The sequence below is a fragment of the Nicotiana sylvestris genome, chromosome 11 (assembly GCF_000393655.2).
Source record: "Nicotiana sylvestris chromosome 11, ASM39365v2, whole genome shotgun sequence".
Lineage (NCBI taxonomy): Eukaryota > Viridiplantae > Streptophyta > Magnoliopsida > Solanales > Solanaceae > Nicotiana > Nicotiana sylvestris.
Window position 1 is genome coordinate 86,673,632 of NC_091067.1, and position 23,241 is coordinate 86,696,872.

At 40.0% G+C, this 23,241-nt stretch overlaps 2 protein-coding genes across 2 annotated transcripts; both read right to left on the minus strand.

The window, feature by feature from the left end:
* Nucleotides 1-5,698: 5,698 nt before the first annotated feature.
* Nucleotides 5,699-7,127, minus strand: LOC138881271 (uncharacterized). The gene is made up of 3 exons (XM_070161487.1): nucleotides 6,790-7,127; nucleotides 6,425-6,617; nucleotides 5,699-6,238 (listed from the first exon to the last, which is right to left on the minus strand). Exons 1-3 carry the CDS (start codon nucleotides 7,125-7,127, stop codon nucleotides 5,699-5,701), a joined length of 1,071 nt encoding a protein of 356 aa, XP_070017588.1.
* A 5,699-nt stretch (nucleotides 7,128-12,826) lies between these two features.
* LOC138881272 (uncharacterized mitochondrial protein AtMg00860-like) lies at nucleotides 12,827-14,334 on the minus strand. Its single transcript, XM_070161488.1, has 2 exons — nucleotides 14,184-14,334; nucleotides 12,827-13,098 (listed from the first exon to the last, which is right to left on the minus strand). The coding sequence occupies exons 1-2, from the start codon at nucleotides 14,332-14,334 to the stop codon at nucleotides 12,827-12,829; spliced, it is 423 nt and encodes a 140-aa protein (XP_070017589.1).
* Between the last annotated feature and the right edge of the window lie 8,907 nt (nucleotides 14,335-23,241).

The following is a 23,241-nucleotide window of genomic DNA, read 5'->3' on the forward strand; positions in this document are numbered from 1 at the left end:
GTACCCCCCCCCCAATATGACTCATATATGTTCCCAACCCCTTCTCATCCCTTTATGACATTGGTTTGTTAGATGTTTGTGTACCCTTTGACTGATTGACTATGTGCTTGCTCTCTTCAGAACTGATTAAAAAATATGTTCTTACTGTTCTCTTAAATGGTTTTCACTCTTTGCCTTCTCTTACAACTAATTTCTATCTCAAATTCTTTTACTCCTAAAATTATCTCTACACTATTTTTTTCCACTAATTCTTTCAAACCTATGTCAAGCACTCTCACTTTAATCTTAGGTCAATAGGTTCTGCCCCTCCAGTGTGTGTACTGCCTAGGAATCCCATGAGATTCCTCCGAACTCTGGCACACTGGGACTGGCCCTTCCATACTGCACATAATCAGTCCCTATTTTGAGAAAATTCTACCTTTGAACTACCATACAACAAGCTCGCCTTGGCCCTAACTTTATTTCTTTTATATATGTGTTCTTAGACTGCTTATCTGTCAAAAGTCTTTATTTCTTTTACATATGTGTGCTTAGACTGCCTATCCGTCAAAAGTCTTTAATTATGTGTGCTTAGACTGCCTATTTGCTAATTGACTAATTCACATAGTTTAAGTTTGACCGGGACCCACCGTTGTGGACCGCGAGAAGTGCCTAACACCTTCCCCTTAAGGTTATTTCAATCCCTTACCCTAATCTCTGGTAATGCAAGCTGGTTAATTGAGTTAATTGCTTTTGGTGCCCTAAAACACCTTAATCCATTAGGTGGCAACTATTCAAATACCCAATTCCCAAAAGGAAACGAGTTGTTCTCCCATGAATGTCGAAATCCGGACTTCTGCGAAGGAAAAAGGGGCGCGACAGGCACCGTCACAGTTCCATTAAATAACAACTGTGATATTACTTAAGTAAACCTTGTAAATGGACTCAACTATAATCTCCTTAGTATCAGTTAGCTATATAATTCAAGCTACGAAGTCAAATTCAAGAAAACAGGATGTGACATTGAAGATGAGTCAGGTAAAACAATACTACTAGGGAAAAAGTATGCAAATATTTACATTCTTGATGGCATTGAAAATTTAGATAGTCACATCTGCTTAGCATCTAATTCTGATGATCCATGGTTGTGGAATATGAAACTTGGTCATGCAAGTATGCATCTAATTGAGAAAATCTCCAAGCATGACTTAGTTATTGGACTTCCCAAACTCATTTTTTCTAGAAATCATGTATGTGATGCATGTCAGACTGGTAAACAAACCAGAAACTCTTTCAAAAATAAAGACAATGTGTCTATGACCAAGCCCTTACAATTACTTTATGTGGACTTATTTGGACCCACTAGAACTACTAGCATTGGAGGTAAACGATATGCTTTTGTTATTGTTGATGTCTACTCATATTTTACATGGGTGATTTTCTTATCTCACAAAGATGAAGCTTTGAAAAACTTTGAGATTTTCTATAAAACAGTTGAAAGAGAAAAAGGGTATCTCATTACAACCATCCAAAGTGACCATGGAGGAGAATTTGAAAGTAGAGCATTTAAATATTTCTGCAATGATCAAGGATAAGCCCACAACTTTTCAGCTCCAAGATCACCTCAACAGAATGGAGTAGTTGAGCAAAAAAATTGAATTCTACAAGATATGGCAAGAACAATGATATTAGAACATTCCCTGCCAAAACACTTTTGGACAGAGGCAGTAAGCACAGCCTGCCACATTCTCAATAGATGTATTATAAGATCTATTTTGAAGAAAACTCCTTATGCATTAAGGAAAGGCAAACGGCCCAACATAGGCTACTTTCATCCATTTGGAGCTAAGTGTTTCATTCACAATAACGATAAGGACAACCTTAGAAAATTTGATCCAAGGAGTGACGAAGGTATCTTTCTCGGTTATTCTATTAATAGTAGATCTTTTAGAGTTTATAATAAATATACTTTATTTGTAGAGGAATCAATGCATGTCATATTTTGATGAAATAACATTATGGCTAAGAAAGGAACTACTATACGTGATGAAGATATCAGCCAAGAAATATCACAGACAAGCAAGTCACAGAAGTTTACTGATAGCACAAACGCAGTCATAGAGTCGACTAATGAACCTACCAACGATCAACCTAATACATAGAAGGAGTCAACTACTTATGACTGGAACACGTCCAAATGAGTGGAGAAGTGAACCAGAATATCCCTAAAAGTTTATCATAGGAGATCCAAGTGAGGGAATGAAAACTAGGGGAACTCTCAAAAAAAGGGAAAATGTAGCACTCATCTCTCATATCGAACCAAAGAAAGTTGAGGAAGCCGTAAAAGACTCAAGCTGGGTACAAGCAATGCAGGAGGAACTCGATCAATTTGATAATAGTCAAGTCTGGGAATCGCTACCTAAGCCTGCAAATGCTGTCGTAGTTGGAACCAAATGGGTTTTCAAAAACAAGCTCAATGAAGATGGAAAAGTTGTTCAAAACAAATCCAGATTAGTAGCCCAAGGCTACTCACAACAGGAAGGACTCGACTATGATGAAACTTATGCTCCGTAGCTCGACTAGAGTTTATACAAATTCTTCTTGCATATGCATCTTTAAAAGGATTTAGACTTTTCCAGGTAGATGTCAAAAATGACTTTTTAAATAAATTTATTAATGAGGAGATGTATGTAAAAAATAACCTCCTAGTTTTGAAGACTCAAAATTCCCTTACCATGTGTATAAGTTAACTAATTCTCTGTATGGACTCAAATAAGCTCCTCGAGCCTGGTACGAAAGGCTTAGCTCATTTCTACTTGATCATGGTTTTACAAAAGGTAAAGTAGACACTACATTATTTATTAAAAGATCATCAGAAGGTAATCTTATTATCCAAGTATATGTTGATAATATTATTTTTGGGAGTGCTAACTCTCTTTTATGCAAGGAGTTTGCTAATCTCATGCAGAGTAAGTTTGAAATGAGCATGATGGGAGAGCTTACATTTTTTCTTAGACTTCAAATTCAACAATCTGGGGAAAGAACTTTTGTATGTCAGACCAAATATACAAAGGAATTGATTTAAAAGTTTGGCATGAGCAGTGCTAAAGAAATTGGTACACTAATTAACCCATCAACAAGTCTCGGCAAAGACGAAAAGGGAAATTCAGTTGATGAAACTAAATACCATGGAATGATTGGCTTTTTACTTTATTTAACTACTAGTTGATCATATATTATGTTCGGTGTGTATAAATGTGCTAGGTTTCAATCAGCTTCTAAGGAGTCGCATCTGACTTCCGTAAAGAGAATAATTCATTATCTTATCGGAACTGTTTTATATGGACTATGGTACCTATGACTTAAAAATTTTAAACTTGAAAGTTTTTTAGATGCTCATCTTGCAGGTGATAAGGAAGACAGAAAAAGCACCAGTGGAATATGTCATCTACTGGGAAAGGCATTCATTTCATGGAACAATAAGAAACAAGGCTCAGTTGCATTATCCACAATTGAGGCAGAGTATATTGCCATTTGACAGTGCTATGCACAGTTACTATGGATGTCTCATCAACTAGGTGACTATGAATTATCTTTTAAACCTATTCAAATATTTTGTGATAATTCTAGTGCTATATGTCTCTCAAAGAATTTTGTGCATCACTCTAGGGCTAAGCATTAGATATTAAACATCATTTCATTAAAGATCATGTCCTTAAGGGAGAAATAGAGTTATCATTTGTTGGCACCACTGATCAACTAGCAAACACTTTTACTAAGCCTTTACTTGAGGATAGTTTCTTCTTCTTAAGAGAACTACTTGGCATTATTTCGCTTGATCATAAAAATTAGGACATATTTGTTAATTTTAATTCTTGCATGTCTAATGTTTTTAGTTTTCTTTTCTTCTGTAAGTACGCATTAATTAAGCACCTTTAATTTCCCTCTCTTTTCCCATCAGTCGTAGCTTTCAAGAAAGAAAAATCAATCATCACGTCCTTTTACTGACACCCATTCCTTTCCTATACTCAACAATCAAACCTTTTCCTTTTAACCCTCTAAACCATCTTCTCCTTTCTTCATTGTTCTTATTGCTCAACAACCCTACTCTAAAAATCCTTCAATGGATAAACATTCCAAGAATTCCTCTGCCTCTACAAGAAAAAATACTCGTTGTAAAGAAAAGCCCTCTTCTCAACCGCCAGAACAAGTAGACCTAGGGTCTGACCGCTCTGAAGGGTTTGCCTCTTCTCTGGCAGAACCATCTGACCGCTCCTACCGAATAGGAAAAAAAAATCTTGGTAAAAGGACCATGGAAGACCTCCTTGAATCTTTTACCACCAAAAAATCCAAAGTATACCTCTCGAGTTCTCTAGAGCCCGACCTCAATTTCTGGGATACCCCAAATAGAGATTTCTTTGTTGCTCTCCAAGACAAGCTCATTGCTCACGGCATAGTAATCGATCTTGATTACATTGATGCCCTCAATTGCAAGGTAAAGAAATTATTTGTTTTTCAAGGATAGTAAAAATTTCTCTCTTTACCCCCTTCCAAAGCTTATGAACCTTTAGTAAGGATGTTCTATGCCAATCTTCGTTCTACCAAGTGTGATAAGTTAGAATCCCTAGTTCTAGGAAATATGCATTGTCCTTTTTTAGGCAAATATCCCACTAAGTTGTGTGCTTAGTGGTGTTTTTTATTAATAATAAGAGCAAATACAAAAATTATCTGGAGGTCCTACAAAAATGAAGAAAACTAAATCATGCCATTACATCAATCATATAACAAAAGATGAACACTTCATTCAGCCTTAGTAGTACACACTAAGCTAGTTCAACTTGCTTATGAATGATCAAACTTAACCAAATGCTTGGCTTAGGACTGATTTTCCAAAAATTGCTCCATATGTTGTAGTATTGCATACATGATTGCACATCCAAAGGGATTAATTGCTTCACATTACTCCTGGGAGTGGCATTCCTATTTAGTAGAGTTAACATCCTCACTGGGATGCCTTTGCATATGAACCATGTCCAACTTTTTGGCATCCTTCTTTTCTTGCAACTTTGAGTGAATAATGCGCGACTGGTTTTAGTGTTTAAGATCAGAATCCTCTTGGGCCTAAATTCCTTTAGCATTGACTTGTAGAATATACGTGAGAGATCATCCAGATGATGTCCAAACAACCGACAAAATGAATCAACTTCCTATGTCCCAAGTAGCTACTTCTTGGTAGTATGAGTCTCTTGCGTGTTACAACAATCAATGATATTTCATGAACCTTGCTGTACCATTTTTGTAGATCCTCCAGGGATCCTATAATTCTAAGGCATTCAGGCCTCTTAGTATGCTGCTCCCTGTTAGTTCCCAACTGACATACCTTACCATTCCAGTATGGTACATTTGTGAGAGGCTTCCTCGATTGCTTGTTTTTTATCTTTTTGAGTTGGTCCATGTAGTGGTTGCACCTTTTGGGAGTGAGCATCGACGATGCTAATACCACCCAAAAAAGATTTGGCCACAATATAAACTGTAGCTCCAAACACTATACCTGCAAAAAAGCAAATTATGTTAGTATAAAATATCTTCTTACTCTCCTCAATATAGATTCGATTAGGAAGTATCATGTGATTTCCTCCTCCAGTTAGTTCCCCTTTGTTACAACTTCCACTCCCAACAGCAATCCTCCCCATCTTTCTCATGTTCTTCCAGTACTTCATCACTTAGTATTTGGCTTGGTTGTTCTGACCCTAATATAAGGTATCTGAAGCTTGTCACTGCTTAAAATCTTCCTACCTTGTGTGTCCATCTCCTCGAAGGAGTGGACCTGTAACATAGCCTGATGCTCCAATGTTAAGTTAGCTAAAGGAACATCTAGCTTGTTACCTTCACGTAGTACATGTTCAACCTGGAACACACCCCTTGTCATTAAGGCCTTTATATCCTCCACCTGCTGGGCTATGCTCCAAGGATGCTCCCAAACCTCCTCCAGCACCTTCTTCATCAGGAATGAATCAGTTTCAATTACGCATGGGCGATACTGTGATTGAATCATGTACCTCACCAGAATTTCATGTGCTACAGCTATATTATTTGTAGCATCCTCTATTGAATCTGCTTGTACATATAAGAGATCACCAATACCATCTCTTATGCAAAAAGAATATGAAGCTCCCTCATTGTCCCCTATACATGCCCCATCTGTATTATATTTGATCTGTTCCACTGGAGGCAAGTGCCATAGCACTCTAGTGTACTTCTATTTAGGAATATATTACAATAGTTTCTCATGTAAATCTGGATAGGTAGTTGTAACTCCTGTGATGTTTGGCCTTCTTATCTTTAAAAGCATTTGAATAGAGATTGAGATTTGAAAAATCAACCTGTTGATAGACACTTTTTTCCCATGCAATCTTGAGTTCCTACTCTTCCACAAGTGCCATACAATCAAACTAGGCATGGCATGGTACACTGGCTTCAAGTTGGCATTCACTGGTCTTCTCCACCATTCATTGACAACTTGTACAAGCTTTTTTCCTTCTATATTAATCCATGCTGGAGCACTAATGTATTTCCAGATGAATTTAGCCACTGGAGATTTTAGGAAAATATTTGGCAATGTTTCTTCCTTAGGATGTCTACAACACCAGCATCTTGAGGTTTTGAAGTATCCCAACCATAAAAAAGTAATCATCCAAGGGCAGTCTTTCTTTCTGTAACCTCCATATGAAGAAGATGACTTTAAATGGCAACCCCTCGACCCAAATAAACTTGTACAATTAGCTTTCTTATCTTCTTTTCCTTATATACTGCCAAGCTGACTTTACTGAGAACTTGCCTTTGGTTTCCAGTTTCCACCATGGCTTGTCTTTCTGATTGTGGGCTGAAGGAGGTTTAATGGTTTCAATAATATGATCTACTAACTTATCTGGCAACAAATCTCTTAATTGATCCTCATTCCATGCCCCATTCTCCACAACTTCATCCACATGTACTATGGATTCATCACACCAATGATCTGGGCTTGAAGCATGATAAAGAGCTCCAAGTCCAATCCAGTTGTCATACCAGAAGTAATAATTGCCACTTTTAATTGCCACCAAATCTGATGCTCTATTTGCTCCCTCATTTGACGCATTTTCTTCCATACATGTCATCCGGATTTCCTAGGAACCAATACTTCATTAATCTTTTTACAATACTTATTTCTCATTAATGTAGTCCGTAATGTATCCTTAGTCCTGTAGTTCCACCATAGCTTTGCAAATAGTTCTTTAGACACATTATGAAGGGATCTGAATCCAGCACCTCCCTCATCTTTAGGAATACATAAAGGCTCCTATGATTGCCTAGTGTTTTGTTCTAGCATTTTCTAAATTACTCCAGTAGAACCTAGCAAACATTTTGTGTAACTCATCAATTACATATGCAGGTGGATTCACAACAGATAATAAGTGAATAGGCATGCTTTCCAGTACATGTGAGATCAGAACTACTCTTCCCCTGTAGATAATAGTTTCCCCTTCTAGGATTGTAGTCTTTGTTGTAGTTTGAAAATTATATCCTTATAAAACCCCTTCTTCCTTCTACTATAGGATATTGGACAACCCAATTAAGTGAAAGGGAAGGATTGCCTCTGAAATTCAGTGATAAGATGCATAATATTGACCTCATCTGAGGGAGCCTTTTCATGCATATAGAATCCTGATTTCTCCTTGTTTACCTTCTGACATTAATCTGCTTCATAGTCCTCCAATACATCCATAATCAACTATATTTCCCAATAATGTGAAAAACTAAAGATGATTATATCATCAACATAAGAGAGATAGTTGATATTCTTACTCCATTTGGGCATTCCAAATCCTATAAAGTTGGGATTGTCAAACAATGCATCTAAAGCTCTTCCAAGTAGTTCTCCAGTCACAATAAACAATGTAGAAGATAAAGGATCTCCTTGTTTTACACCCCTTGATGATTTGAAGAAGCCATTTGCCTATCCATTTAGCATTACCGAATGCCAATTGTTTGACATTAATCTGAAGATCACGTCAATAAACACCTAACAAAATCCCATCTACCTTAGTACTTTAGTCAAGAATAACCACGAGACCCTATCATTGTCACGACCCAAGTTCTCCCTACGTGAACTGTCGTGACGACACCTAGTCTCTACGACTAGGTAAGCCTAACAAATTGTGGAAAAAGGAAACGAAAGACGAAACTAGCAAAAACTGCAGATAAAACATAATAAATCATTTAAGATGCCGCTCGGCATATACAAATACACACTTTCAAAACTAAGTCAACTCCCAAAACTCGGAATCTCATGAAATCACAAGCCATGGATACTACGTAGTATTCTAACTCCAGAATGGCTATAGCTAAAAGAGAGAATAGAGAAGGACTCCTCGGTATGCGGACGCGGTAGATATACCTCAAAGTCTCTGAAGATCGCCTCGCCTTACTGAAAGTATGGCTGAGCCGGAGAACCTGGATCTGTACACGAGAAACATGTGCAGGAAAGGGCATGAGTACACCACAACAGTATCCAGTAAGTTTCAAGACTAACCTCGGCCGAGTAGTGACGAGGAAGGTCAGGGACCTACTGGTTATATATATATCTAACGAGGTAAAACAGTATGAAATGCGACAGAATAATTTAAGGCACTAACAGTTGATAAAGAGCAAAATCATAGACAGAATATACTCAGTACACAGAGATAGCAACAAGGGATCTCCCAAGATATCGTCCCGTAGTCCCAATCGTAAATGTACAGAGGATCTCACGGGATATTGTCCCGTAGTCCAAATCATAAATATGCAGGGGAAACTCCCGAAATACCAATCAGTAGTCCCAAAGTAAATAGACAGTGCAGGGGAATCTCTCGGGTGTCGTCCCGTAGTCCCAAACGTAAAAGTGCAGGGGGGTCTCTCGGAATACCGATCCATAGTCCCAAAATAAACATGCATGGGGATATCCGAGGAAATCAGCCCATAGTCCAAAAGTAAACACACAACAGTCCCAAGAAAGAATTTACTGTTCTATTCATGAATTAGATAGGAAGTTCTACTCTAAACATGCTGCACAAAGTACAAGTAAGCAGTTGAAGCAGGTAAGACAATTAAATCACATAAGCATGTTTTTCTAAACTAACAAGAGGCTTCAAGTACAATTATTGCTCAATTACAAGAAAACATAGATATATATTTAATGAAAACGGGGTTTGTCAACAATTAATACGTGTACGCACTCGTCACCTCACGTACACGACACTCATATAACAACAACACCAAAATCCTAAGTGGAGTTCCCCCACACAAGCTTAGGCAAGACACTTACCTCGAACCAGCTCAAAATCAATCTGAAATCACGCTTTTGCCAGGAGTATCCAACTCTGGGTGGCCCAAATCTAATCAAATTAATATCATAATGTAAATACAAATACAAACAACTAATTTAGATAAAGAAATCGAAGCTAAGGCAAGAAAATAGAAAAAAGCCCAAAAATCCTCCCCGGGCCAACATCTCAGAATCAGGTAAAAATTATGGATTATGAACACCCATTCACTCACGAGTCTAACCATACCAAAATTACTCCAATCTAATACCAAAATCTTGATCAAAACCCCAAAATTAGGCATAAGAACTTTTTCCAATTTTCCCCAATTTCTCACCGCAAATCCGAAATTAGATGATGAATTCATGTTTAGATTAATGGATTATAAGAAAAAAGGAGTTAGGAATCATTACCAAATTGATATCTATGAAAATCCCTCAAAATGTCATCCAAATCCGAGCTCCCAAACTCTAGTTTTGATTAAAAAAAATGGCTAACCCTCGATTTTGAAACTTTATAATCTGGCCAGGTAAATCTTTCTTCGCGAACGTGGAAGTCCCCTCATGTTCGCGAAGCGCAACTTGACTTGGCCCAGAATTCCTTCATCGTGAACGCGATGACCCAGACGCGAACGCGGGACCCTCTTCACGAACGCGTATGCATAGGACCTCTCAGCTTCGCGAATGCGGGACCAACATCGTGAACGCGAACGTTAAATTCCCACCTGCCCCAGCTCCTCTTCGCGAACGCGAGACCCCACTCACGAACGCGAAGAAGGAAACCAGAACTTGAGACTTCTACAATTTCTGCAATCTTCTTCTTAAGTCTAAAGGTCCGTTAACCACCCGAAATCAACCTAAGGCCCGGGGACCTCAACCAAACATACCAACAAGTCCTAAAACACCATACAAACTTAGTCCAACCCTCAAATCGCATCAAACAATGCTAAAACCACGAATCACCCTCCAATCCAAACCTAATTAGCTTAACCAACCAAACGAAGTCCGATTGACCCCAAAGTTTGCACACAAGTCACATTAAGCACTACAGAGCTATTCCAACTTTCGAAATTGGATTTCGACACCAATATCAAAATCTTACTATCGATCCTGAAACTTCAAAAATTCAGCTTTCGACATTTCAAGCCTAAATAAGCTACGGACCACCAAAACACAATCCGAACACGCCCCTAAGCCCGAAATCACCTAACGGAGCTAACGGAATCAACAAAATTTCATTCTGAGGCCGTATTTACACTATTCCAACTACGGTCCAAATTCTAAATCTTAAGCTCTCATTTAGGGACTAAGTGTCCCAAAATACTCTAAAACTCAAAACGAATCCTCCTGACAACTCACAATTAGGGAAAGAAAATAATAGGGGATCAGGGCATTAATTCTTAAAACGACCGGCCGGGTTGTTACATACTCCTCTTCTTAAACCATTCATTGGTCCTCGAACGATCACAGAGACATACCTAAAGTAATGAAAAGATAAGGGTAATGGCTGTGCATATCCTGCTCAGCCTCCCAAGTCTCCTCCTCGACCGGCTGACCCCGCCACTGAACCTTTACTGATGCAATGTTCTTTGGCCTCAGCTTTCGCACCTGCCTATCCAATATCGCCAATAGATCCTCAACATAGGATAGATCTTTATCCAACTGAACTGAACTGAAATCCAACACGTGCAACGGATCACCGTGATACCTCCGGAGCATCAAAACATGGAATACCGGATGAACTCCTACCAAGCTGGGAGGTAAGACAAGCTCATAAGCAACCTCCCCAACAAGTCTCAGTACCTCAAAAGGATCAATAAAGCTTGGACTCAATTTCTCCTTCTTCCTAAATCTCATAATGCCCTTCATAGGTGAAACCCGAAGCAAGACCCGCTCTACCACCATATAGGAAACATTATGAACCTTCCGGTCTGCATAACTCTTCTGTTTGGACTAGGATGTGCAAAGTCTATCCTGAATCACCTTAACCTTCTACAAGGTGTCCTGATCCAAGTCTATACCCAATAATCTAGCCTCACCCGGCTCAAACCAACCCACCGGGGATCTACACTGCCTACCATACAAAGCCTCATACGGTGCCATCTGAATGCTGGACTAATAACTGTTGTTGTAGGCAAACTCTGCCAGTGGCAAGAACTGATCCCAAGAACCTCCAAACTCCATCACACACGAACGGAGCATATACTCAAGATTCTGAATAGTGCGCTCGGAGTGTCCGTCCGTCTGGAATGGAATGCTATGCTCAACTCCACTCGAGTACCCAACTCATGCTGTACGGCCCTCCAGAACCATAGTGTGAACTGCGTACCCTTATCTGAAATGATGGAAACTGGAATATCATGCAGACGAACAATCTACCAGATATAAATCTCCGCCAACCGCTCTGAGGAATAGGTAGTACACACAGGAATGAAATGTGCGAACTTGGTCAGCCGATTCACAATCACCCAAATGGCATTAAACTTCCTCAAAATCCGTGGGAGTCCAACTACGAAGTTCATGGTGACTGCTCCCACTTCCACTTCGGAATCTCTATCTGCTGAAGCAAACCACCCGGTCTCTGGTGCTCATACTTTACCTGCTGACAATTGAGGCACCGAGCTACAAACCCAACTATATCTTTCTTTATCCGCCTCCACCAATAGTTCTGTCTCAAATCCTGGTACATCTTCGCGGCACTCGGATGGATGGAATACCGCGAACTATGGGCCTCCTCTAAAATCAACTCCCGAAGCCCATCAACATTGGGTACACAAATCCGACCCTGCATCCTTAATACCCCATCATTACCAATGGTCACATCTCTGGCATTACCATGCAGAACCTTGTCCTTGAGGACAAGCAAATGAGGGTCATCATACTGACGCTCTCGAATACGATCGAACAAGGAAGACAGAGAAATCACACAAGCTAGAACCCGACTAGGCTCTAAAAGATCCAATCTCACAAACTGGTTGGCTAAGGCCTGAACATCCATCTCCATGGGTCTCTCCACTGCTGGTAGATAAGACAAACTCCCCAAACTCTCTGCCCGAAAACTCAAAGCATCGGCCACCACATTGGCCTTGCCCGGGTGATACAAGATAGTGATATCATAGTCCTTCAACAGCACTAACCACCTCCTCTGGCGCAAATTAAGATCCTTCAACTTGAACAGATGCTGCAAACTCCGGTGATCAGTATAAATCTCATAAGGAACACCGTACAAATAATGGTGCCAGATCGTCAAGGTGTGAACAATAGCAGCTAACTAGATATCATGGACATGATAATTCTTCTCATGTACCATCAACTGTCTAGATGCGTAGGCAATCACCTACCGTACTGCATCAATACCGCTCCAAGGCCAATCCTCGAGGCATCACAATAGACAGTATAAGACCCCAAACTTGTAGGCAATATCAAAACTGGGGTTGTAGTCAAAGCTGTCTTGAGCTTCTGGAAGCTCTCCTCACACTCTTCCATCTACTAGAACAGAGCACCCTTCTAGGTCAGCCTGGCCACAGGTGCTGCAATAAATGAAAAACCCTCAACAAATCGTCGGTAATAACCTGCCAAGCCAAGAAAACTACGGATACTTGTAGCTGAAGATGGTCTGGGCCAACTCTGCACTGCTTCTACTTTCTTTAGATCCACCATGATTCCTTCACTTGATACCACGTGACCCAAGAATGCCACGGAATCCAACCAGAGCTCACATTTCGAGAACTTTGCATATAATTTCTTTCTCTCAGAGTCTGAAGCACTTTCCTGAGGTGCTGCTCATAATCTTCCCAACTCCAGGAGTATACCAGAATATCATCAATGAAGACAATGACGAACGAGTCAAGATATGGCCGGAACACACTATGTATCAAATGCATAAAGGTTGTTGGGGCATTGGTCAACCCAAATGACATTAGAAGGAACTCATAATGGCCATACCAAGTCCTGAAAGCAGTCTTCGGGATATCTGGCTCTCGAATCTTCAACTGATGGTAACCTCAATACAAGTAAATCTTAGAAAACACTCGTTCACCCTGTAGCTGATCAAACAAATCATCAATACGAGGCAAAGGATACCCGTTCTTCACTATAAATTTGTTCAACTCGCGATAATTAATGCACATACGCATAGAACCATCCTTTTTCTTCACAAACAAGACAGAGGCACCCCAAGGTGATACACTGGGATGAATAAAACCCTTATCAAGCAATTACTGTAACTGATTCGTCAACTCCTTCAACTTAGGATGAGCCATACGATACAAAGGAATAAAAATAGGCTGAGTGCCCGACAATAAATCAATGCCAAAATCAACATCTCTATCGGCTGGCATACTCAGAAAATTAGCTGGAAACACATCAGGGAAATCCCGTACTACTAGGACTGAATCAACTGTAGGGGTAGCAATACTGACATCTCTCACATAGGCTAGATACGCGTCACACCCCTTCTCAACCATTCGCTTAGCCTAAAGGAAAGAAATAACTTTATTGGGAGTGTGATCTAAGGAACCCCTCCACTCTACTCACGGTACACCTGGCATAGCCAGCGTCACCTTTTTGGCATGACATAATAGCATAATGGGGCGATAACCAGTCCATGCCCAAGATACCCACAAAATCTACCATGCTGAGCAATAATAAATTAGCTATGGTCTCAAAACCACTAAGATCAACCAAACACGACCGATAAATACGGTCTACAACAAGAGAATCTCCTATAGAAGTAGATAAACAGAGAAAATCAAAGAATCCTGAGATACGCCCAAATGCGGGGCAAACTAAGAGGACTCATACGAATAAGTGGAGCCTGGATCGAATAGAACCGATGCATCTCTATGACAGACCGGAACAATACCTGTGATGATAGAATCAGAGGCAACAACTTTGGTACGGGCAGCAAGGGCATAGTATCTGGCCTGACCTCCTCTTTTAGGGTGACCTCTACCTTCCCTACCTCTACCTCTAGTTGCCTGGGCAGGAGGGGCAGCAACTGGTGGTGTGATCATAGCCTGGGAACTCTACGGAGCATGTTGTGGCTGAGAAGTCTGTGGAAGTGCACCCCTTCTAAGTCTGGGGCAATCCTTCACCATATGACATATGTCGCCACACTCAAAACAAGCTCTGGGAGGACATGGCGGCTGTGAATGGCTCGGGTCAGGTCTGCTGGACTGACCACTGGAAGCACCCCGTGCAGGCAATACACTAGATACTGGAGGTGCATAATAACGCTTCTGAAGTCTAGGAGGAGCTGGAATACCATTGGCTATTGGAAGAGATTAATGAACGGAGCGACTCATATAACCCCTACCATGACAAACTGTAGTTGTGGCACGGGCACCAGAATAATGGCCCGACTTTCGAGACCTCTTGGCCTCCCTCTCCTCTCTGTCATGAGAATGCATACCCTCTACTCTCCTAGCAATGCTCACCACCTGTTGATAAGAAATATCCATCTCCAATTCACGAGCCATGCTAGACCTGAAGCTGGTAATGAGCCCCTCAATAAACCGGCGAACTCTCTCATGAACTGTAGAAACCAAGGCTGGTGCATGCCTAGCCAAGTCAGTGAAACGGATATCATACTGTGAAACAGTCATAGTACCCTAGCGCAAATGCTCAAACTCTGCACGCCATGCATCCCTGAGGCACTGAGGAACATACTCTCTCAAAAACATATCTGAAAACTGAGTCCATGTAAGGGATGTTGTCTCAACTAGACTGTCCAACTCAAAAGTACGCCACCACTGATAGGCTGCTCCTAGAAGCTGGAAGGCAGTGAAAGAAACCCCATTGGATCCTGATACACCTATAGTGCGGAGTATACGGTAACACTCCTCCAGAAATCCCAGAGCATCATCTGATGGTAGACCACTAAATATAGGGGGCTTGTACTTCTTTAACCTCTCAAGCCTCCGCTACTCATCCTCGCAAGCTGATGCCCTGTCTTGGGCTGAACTGGGGCCACAGGCAATACCGGACCAGCTGCTTAGGAGTGTCGGCAATGGGAGTCTGTGCTCCTCCCCCGGCCTGGGATGTGGCTGCAGTAAGGAGAATCAACCCTGCCTAAGCTAGAGTGGTGTACATGCTCACGAACTATGTAAGGGTCTCCTGAAGAGCTGGACTAGTAGCAGCAGTAGGCGTATCAGGCGCCCAGACTCCGGTTGGAGCTGCTGGTGGATCCTTTGTGGCAGCTCGCGCAGGTGCTCTGGTTGTACCACGTGCGCGTCCTCGGCCTCTACCCACCCCTAACATCTGATGGATTTAGCAGGGGGGCGAGGGTGGGTTGTCATCTCCGGCAGCACGTGTCCTCACCATCTGTGAGAGAATAGAAGACAGAAGTTTAGAATTTCGATATCAAAAATCTCGCATGACAAAGAAATAAACTGAAGTGGAATTTTCCTAACAGTTACATAGCTTCTCGTAGATAAGTACAGATGTCTCCGTACAGATCTGCGAGCCTCTAATAAACCGGCTTGTGATTCATGACTCCTATGAACCTAGAGCTCTGATACCAACTTGTCACGACCCAAGTTTGCCGTCTGTGAACTGGTGTGATGGTACCTAGTCTCTATGACTAAGTAAGCCTAACAAATAGCGGAAAAAGGAAACGAAAGACGAAACTAGCAAAAACTACGAATAAAACATAATAAAAACGTTTAAGATGCCGCTCGTCATATACAAATACACGCTCTCAAAACTTAGACAACTCCAAAACCCTGAATCTCATGAAATCACAAGCTGTGGACACTACATATTATTCTAACTCCAGAATGTCTAATCAAAGGAAAATACAGAAGGGCTATAGCTAAAAGAGAGAATAGAGAGGGACTCCTCGGTCTACGAACACGGTAGATATACCTCAAAATCTCTGAAGATCGCCTCGCCTCACTGAAAGTATGGCTGAGCCGAAGAACATAGATCTGCACACGAAAAAACATGTGTAGGAAAGGGCATGAGTACACCACAACGGTACCCAGTATGTTCCAAGCCTAACCTCGGTCAAGTAGTGACGAGAAAGGTTAGGGCCCTACTAGTAAAACAATATGAAGTGCGAGAGTATAATTTAAGACACTAACAGTTGATAAAGAGTAAAATCACAAACAAAATATACTCAGCACACAGAGATAGCAATAGGAGATCTCCCAGGATATCGTCCCATAGCCCTAATCGTAAATGTACAGAGGATCCCCCGGGATATCGTCGCGTAGTCCAAATCATATATATACAGGGGAAACTCCTGGAACACCAATCCGTAGTCCCAAAATAAATAGTCAATGTAGGGGAATATCCTGGGTGCCGTCCCGTAGTCCCAAACGTAAAAGTGTAGAGGGATCTACCGAAATACCGATCCGTAGTCCCAAAATAAACATGCACGGGGATCTCCCGGGAAATCGGCATGTAGTCCCAAAGTAAACACACAGCATTCCCAAGAAAGAATTTATAGTTCTATTCGTGAATTAGACAGGAAGTTCTACTCTAAACATGCTGCACAGAGTACAAGTAAGCAGTTGAAGCAGGTAAGACAATTAAATCACATAAGCATGCTTTTTCTAAACTAACAAGAGACTTCAAGTACAATTATTGCTCAATTACAAGAAAACATAGATATTTACTTAATGAAAACGGGGTTTGTCAACAATTAGCATGTGTACGCACTCGTCACCTTACGTACACGACACTCATATAACAACAACACCAAAATCCTAAGTGGAGTTCCCCCACACAAGCTTAGGCAAGACACTTACCTCGAACAGGCTCAAAATCAATCTGAAATCAAACTTTTGCAACGAGTATCCAACTCCGGGTGGCCCAAATCTAATCAAATTAATATCATAACGTAAATACAACTACAAACAACTAATTTAGCTAAAGAAATCGAAGCTAAGGCAAGAAAATAGAAAAAATGCCCAAAAATCCTCCTCGGACCCACGTCTCGGAATCGGGTAAAAAGTACGAATTATGAACACCCATTCACTCACAAGTCTAACCATACCAAAATTACTCCAATCCGATACCAAAATCTTGATCAAAACCCCAAAATTAGACCTAAGAGCTTTTCCCAATTTCTCACCCCTAATCTGAAATTAGATGATAAATTCATGTTTAGATTAATGGATTATAAGCAAAAAGGAGTTAGGAATCATTACCCAATTGATATCTCTGAAAACCCCTCAAAATCTCATCCAAATCCGAGCTCCCAAACTCTAGTTTTGATTAAAAAAAAAAATGGCTAACCCTCGATTCTGAAACTTTATAATCTACCCAGATAAATCCTTCTTCGCGAACACGGAAGTCCCCTAGCATTCGCGAAGCACAACTTGACTTGGCCCAGAATTCCTCATCGTGAACGCGTTGACCCAGACGCGAACACGATAACTACTCTCTCACTCCTATGAGAACGCGTGACCCTCTCCACGAACGTGTAGGCATAAAGTCTCTCTGCTTCGTGAATGTGGGACCAACATCGCAAACGCGAAGCATTAAATTCCCACCTGCCCCAGCTCCTTTTTGCGAACGTGAGACCCTACTCGCAAACGCGAAGAAGGAAACCAGAACTGGAGACCTCTGCAATTTCAGCAATCTTCTTCTTAAGTCTAAAGGTCGGTTAACCACACGAGGCCCCCGGGACCTCAACCAAACATACCAACAAGTCCTAAAACACCATACGAACTTAGTACAACCCTCTAATTGCATCAAACAATGCTAAAACCATGAATCACCCTCCAATCCAAACCTAAAGAACTTGAAATTTCAAGAATCCTACAACTGATGTCGAAACCAACCAAACCAAGTCCGATTGACCCCAAATTTTTTACACAAGTTACATTCAGCACTACGGAGCTATTCCAACTATTGGAATTGGATTCCAACCCAGCTATCAAAATCTCACTATCGATCCGAAAACTTCAAAAATTTAACTTTTGGCATTTCATGCCTAAATAAGCTACGGACCTAAAAAATACAATCCTAACACGCCCCTATGCCTGAAATATCCCAACGGAACTAATGGAATTGATAAAATTCTATTCTAGGGCCCTCTTCACACTGCTCCGATTGCGGTCCAAATTCTGAAGCTTAAGCTCTCATTTAGGGACTAAGTGTCCCAAAACACTTTGAAACTCAAAACGAATCCTTCCAGCAACTCATAATAGCATAAACAAATATGGGAAAAGAAGATAATAGAGAATCAGAGCGTTAATTCTTAAAACGACCGGCCATATCATTACAATCGTAGGCGGTTTGCCTCTCATCCTTATATTAGTCACTATCTCTTGAGTTAAGATAATGTTTTCCTCTATTATTTTGCCCTTTACAAAGCCAGCTTGATTAGGAGATATAAGAGTTGGCAAAAGATCAACTAACCTTTCATAAATCACCTTGATATGACCTTGTTTGAGAAATTACTCAAACTGATTGGCCTCATGTCTGAGAAGGTTGCTACATTCTTCTTCTTGGGTAGCAATACAAGATTTTTGTGTGTGACAAATTTGGGAAGTTCAACACCACAAAAGAAAGTCCTTACCATTTTCAAAACATCTTCACAAATGATCTCCCATGCAGTTTGGTAAAACATCCTAGTGAATCCATCTGGCCCACTTGCACTGTCCCCATTTAGAACAAATACTGCAACCTTGACTTCCTCCATTATTGGTTCTTCCCATAATCTATCATTTTGCTCCTCAGAGATCATTTTTGGTACATGACTGATTATTTCAAAGTTTGTTGGTGTCTTATCCTCAGTGTGAAAGAACTCAACAACATCCCTAGCCAGCTCCTCTTGTGAATTAATACAGTTGTCATTTCTATCAAGTATTCTAGATACTTGCAGATTCTTCCTTTTTCCTCTAACATGAGCATGAAAGAATTTGGTATTTTTGTCAACATCCTTAAACCACTGCAAACCAGCCTTTTGCCTTCAGAATATTTCTTCTAGCTGATAATATCTAGTTAGATCTGCCTCCACCTTATGTAGTTTGGCTCTATTTTGAGTTGTTGGATGAAGCTCAAACTCAATTTCATGCACCTTTATAACATCTTCCAGAGCTGCAATCTACTTAAATATGTCCCCAAATATCTCTTTGCTCCAAGCTGCCAATACCTTCTTTATATTCTTTCTTTTGTTTTGGAACACTATGAAAGGATTACCCATACTATCATAGTGCCAATGCTCCTTGACAACTCTCAAGAAAGTATCATGTTTTATCCAAAAGTTAAGTAACTTGAATGGCTTATTAACTTGGACAGTATTAGCATTACAAGATAATACTAGTGGAGCATGGTCATAACTATACTTGATCAAGTGTTCAACTTCCAAAGTTGGAAAAACATATGTTGAAGTTGTTGATTAGCCAAGTACCTGTCAAGTCTTTTGAAGATGCAATGCATATCCGACCTCCCATTCTACCAAGTTTATATACTCCCTTTAGAACCTAGATCATATAATGCACAAGTGTTTATACAATGTGTAAAATCTGTTGCTTCCCTCAGATAAATAGGAAGGCCACTATATTTCTCCTTTTCATATAGAATAACATTGAAGTCACCTCCAACTAGTCAATGTGACACCATATCAGAGGCAAGGTAGTACATAGAATCTCATAGTTCAATTATTTCCAAAACATCACATTTGGCATATACAAGTGTAATAAACAACTCCTTATTTAGATTTCTATGGAACAACTTTAGAGTCATTTGTTGTTCCATATCCATCATAATGTCCATATCAACATCTTCATCAATTAATGCCCATATCTTCACAGTCATATTTGCATAGGCAGAATGGATCCCTAACTTCCTTCTATATTCCTCTAGCTTGTTAAGGTCTTGCCAAGGCTCCATCAATCTAATCAAACGAAGATTATTTTCTATGTAGTTTAAACAACCTATTGAAAGCTTTTTGTATGTTTATCAACCTCACATTCCAAAATAAAGCATTATCCATAAGATTATTTGGAAATAGAGATCCCACTCCTTTTTGGTTGCACCCTTGCAGGTACAAACTTTTCCTTTTGTTTTCTTACTATTTTCCATGTTGATTTCTTCTTTTCTACACTCTTTGGAGATATGTCACCATCTCTTGCTGCTTATTGCAAATTAATAGTTGTTGATTCCTGCTCTATATCTTCCCCTTAGTCTTCTTTCTCACCCATATCATCTTCTACGACCTATAGGGCCAATGGATTTGGTTCATGATTTTTTGCTATTATTCCCAACTCTCTTTGACCCCTATTGTTAATGAGTATGCCCTTAGACAATATGCCACTTGTAACACTAAATGTCTTCCTGGCTAAGAGGCCAAGATCATCTACAACAGGAGCAATAACTTGTGTATTACTTTGCCCATCAACTAAATTACTTGCCTTAGGAACAAGATCAATTTGGTCATGTGACTTCATTGTAGACTCTTTTAATACCAATGCAATCAGTTCCATAGTAGTCATTGACTCTTGTATAGCCTTGAACTACAAATTATAAACAGCTCCCAAACTACGGTTCACTGTTGTAAGAAACCAAGAAGCTACTGTTTCATTGCCTTGTGACACCTTCTCTGCAGTTGTGATAGGTTACAAGTACTTTGGTCATAAGTACTTTGCTTTATGTTTTAATGATCTAACAAACTTACTATCCAAGAACTAGATAAAGAACATGTTACACAACAACAAGACCTCAAGATCACAAGGTTCCAGTTCGGGATCCATCTTGTGTTATGATTCAACTCTTAAGAGTGGAAGGAACGGCTGAGGGAACATGTCCCTACCAGTTCCCAAGGAGACTGTATGAAGTCAATTCTCTAGTTGGAAAGTTGCTTCCTGCACACGCTACAGTGTAGGAACATTATTGCAGTCAACTTTCCAGGAAAGACTTTTTACCTACCTTGCTTACATCATTGAAAGTTATGTCACTCATGAATATATACAATCAAGGAAGGTAAAACAAATTCACTTGAACACTTAGAGATTTTGGCAAAAAAAAAAAGCTCTCTCACGTGACCATCCAACAAGCGAGTTTCAAGTGCTTCAAGAACAAAGAACAAAACAACTACGAACCAGTTCCTACATAGAGTTATTATATATCCTTAGTTAAGTTGTAACTTTCTAATAGTTCTTCAATTGTAATTCCTACCTCGCATGTTTAGAAGCATTATGTAGGAAACTCTTTGTAAACCTTAAACCTGCGTGTTTGAGTCTTGGCTAGAGTTAGTCATGTTGTAAAGTATTTGTAATAGAGTTATTACAAAGTGGCTTGTAATAGAGTATTACAAGTTAGCGAGGGATTAAGAGGTTGATTCCTAGGTTGAATAGGTTAAATAGGTTGAATCCAAAAGTTGCTTAGTAGTGAAGTTGAAATCCTACAAGGGTAGGTTGTGATTTTTAATCTCGGTGAGATGGGAATTTTCCACATAAAATTCCTCTTGTCATCAATTTACTGTTGTGTGTGAGTACTATTGAACCTGATAGAGAACCTGGTCCTCTATAGAGTTTGGTGGACCCTTATATTCTATCAATTGGTATCAAAGCGGGTTCTTTCAATCAGGTTAACACCTAGAAAGGATCCTCATGGATTCTCCTCCAAACTTTGAAGAAGGCCAGTCTACTTACAGACCTCCAAGGTTCAATGGTCAATAGTATAGGTTATGGAAAACTAGGATGCACGACTTCATCATCGCTAAAGATTCTGAGTTATGGGATGTCATATGTGATGGACCCTTTTTCCCTACAAAGAACCTTGGCGACCCAAAGAAAAGAATTTTCATGCAAAGAAAATTCTTGTGTGTGGCGTTGGCCCTGATGAATATAATAGGATATCAGCTTGTCAATCACCAAAAGAGATCTGGGAGGCTCTTCAGACATCTCACAAGGGAACAACACAGGTGAAGCAATCCAAGATTGATATGCTCACAACAGAATATGAGCTCTTCAGAATGAAAGACGATGAATTCATCCAAGATATGCATACTTGTTAGTTTGTATGAGTCCACCAATCAGTAGAGTACCTGGTCCTCTAAGAGGTTATGCTGAGAATGCTAATAAAGCTGTAAGTAAATGAGACACAGGATTTTTACGTGGAAAAATCCCAACTCAAGGGGACAAAATTCACGACTTACACCTATAGGCTTTCAACTTCACTAACTTGTAAACGCCTATTACAAGCCACTTTGTAATGACTCTATTACAAAGAATTCAACTCAACTAACTTGTGGTACTCTCACCAAAAGCCACTTTGTCACTCTCTAGTTACAAAGACTTTAACTAACTTGTGATACTCTTATCACAAGCCACTTTGTCACTCTCTAGTTACAAAGACTTTAACTTATGACTAAACCTAGTCACAATATAAACTCAAAGAGTTTACGGATTTTACATGATGGTTCCTAATCAACGCTTCTGGATAAGAAGTTTAGGAGATACAATAAGAATAATCACAAAGTTACAACTCAACTAAGGACAACAAAATACTAACTTTAGGAACTGGTCCGTAGTAGCTTTTAACTTTGTTCTTTAAGCTCGTGAGAATTAATTTCTCTATTTTCCAAAAGGCTTGAATGAGAAACTGAAATGTTCAAGTGATGTTTTGATATAAACTTATTGTTGATACACCTTGATGACATCACTTTAAATGAAGTAAGCACTTTAGTTGGTCAAGGAATAAGTGGGCACTAGAAACAGTGCAATAGAGGCAGAAATAGTGCAGGCAGTCATGTCGCTTCCCGCTGTGTCCAATTGACTTTGTACTGCTATGAGGGAACCACAAGGGTATCGGGTCCTTGTTTGGTTTTCTATCTCCTGAAGCTATAGCAGTTAACATTTAGCTGGAATCTATTAACTTGCAATATAGTCCAAGTGTGTTAGGTTCCCTATCTGATCCTTGACAATAAGTTTGTTAGATCATCAAAATATAAGGCAAAGACATTG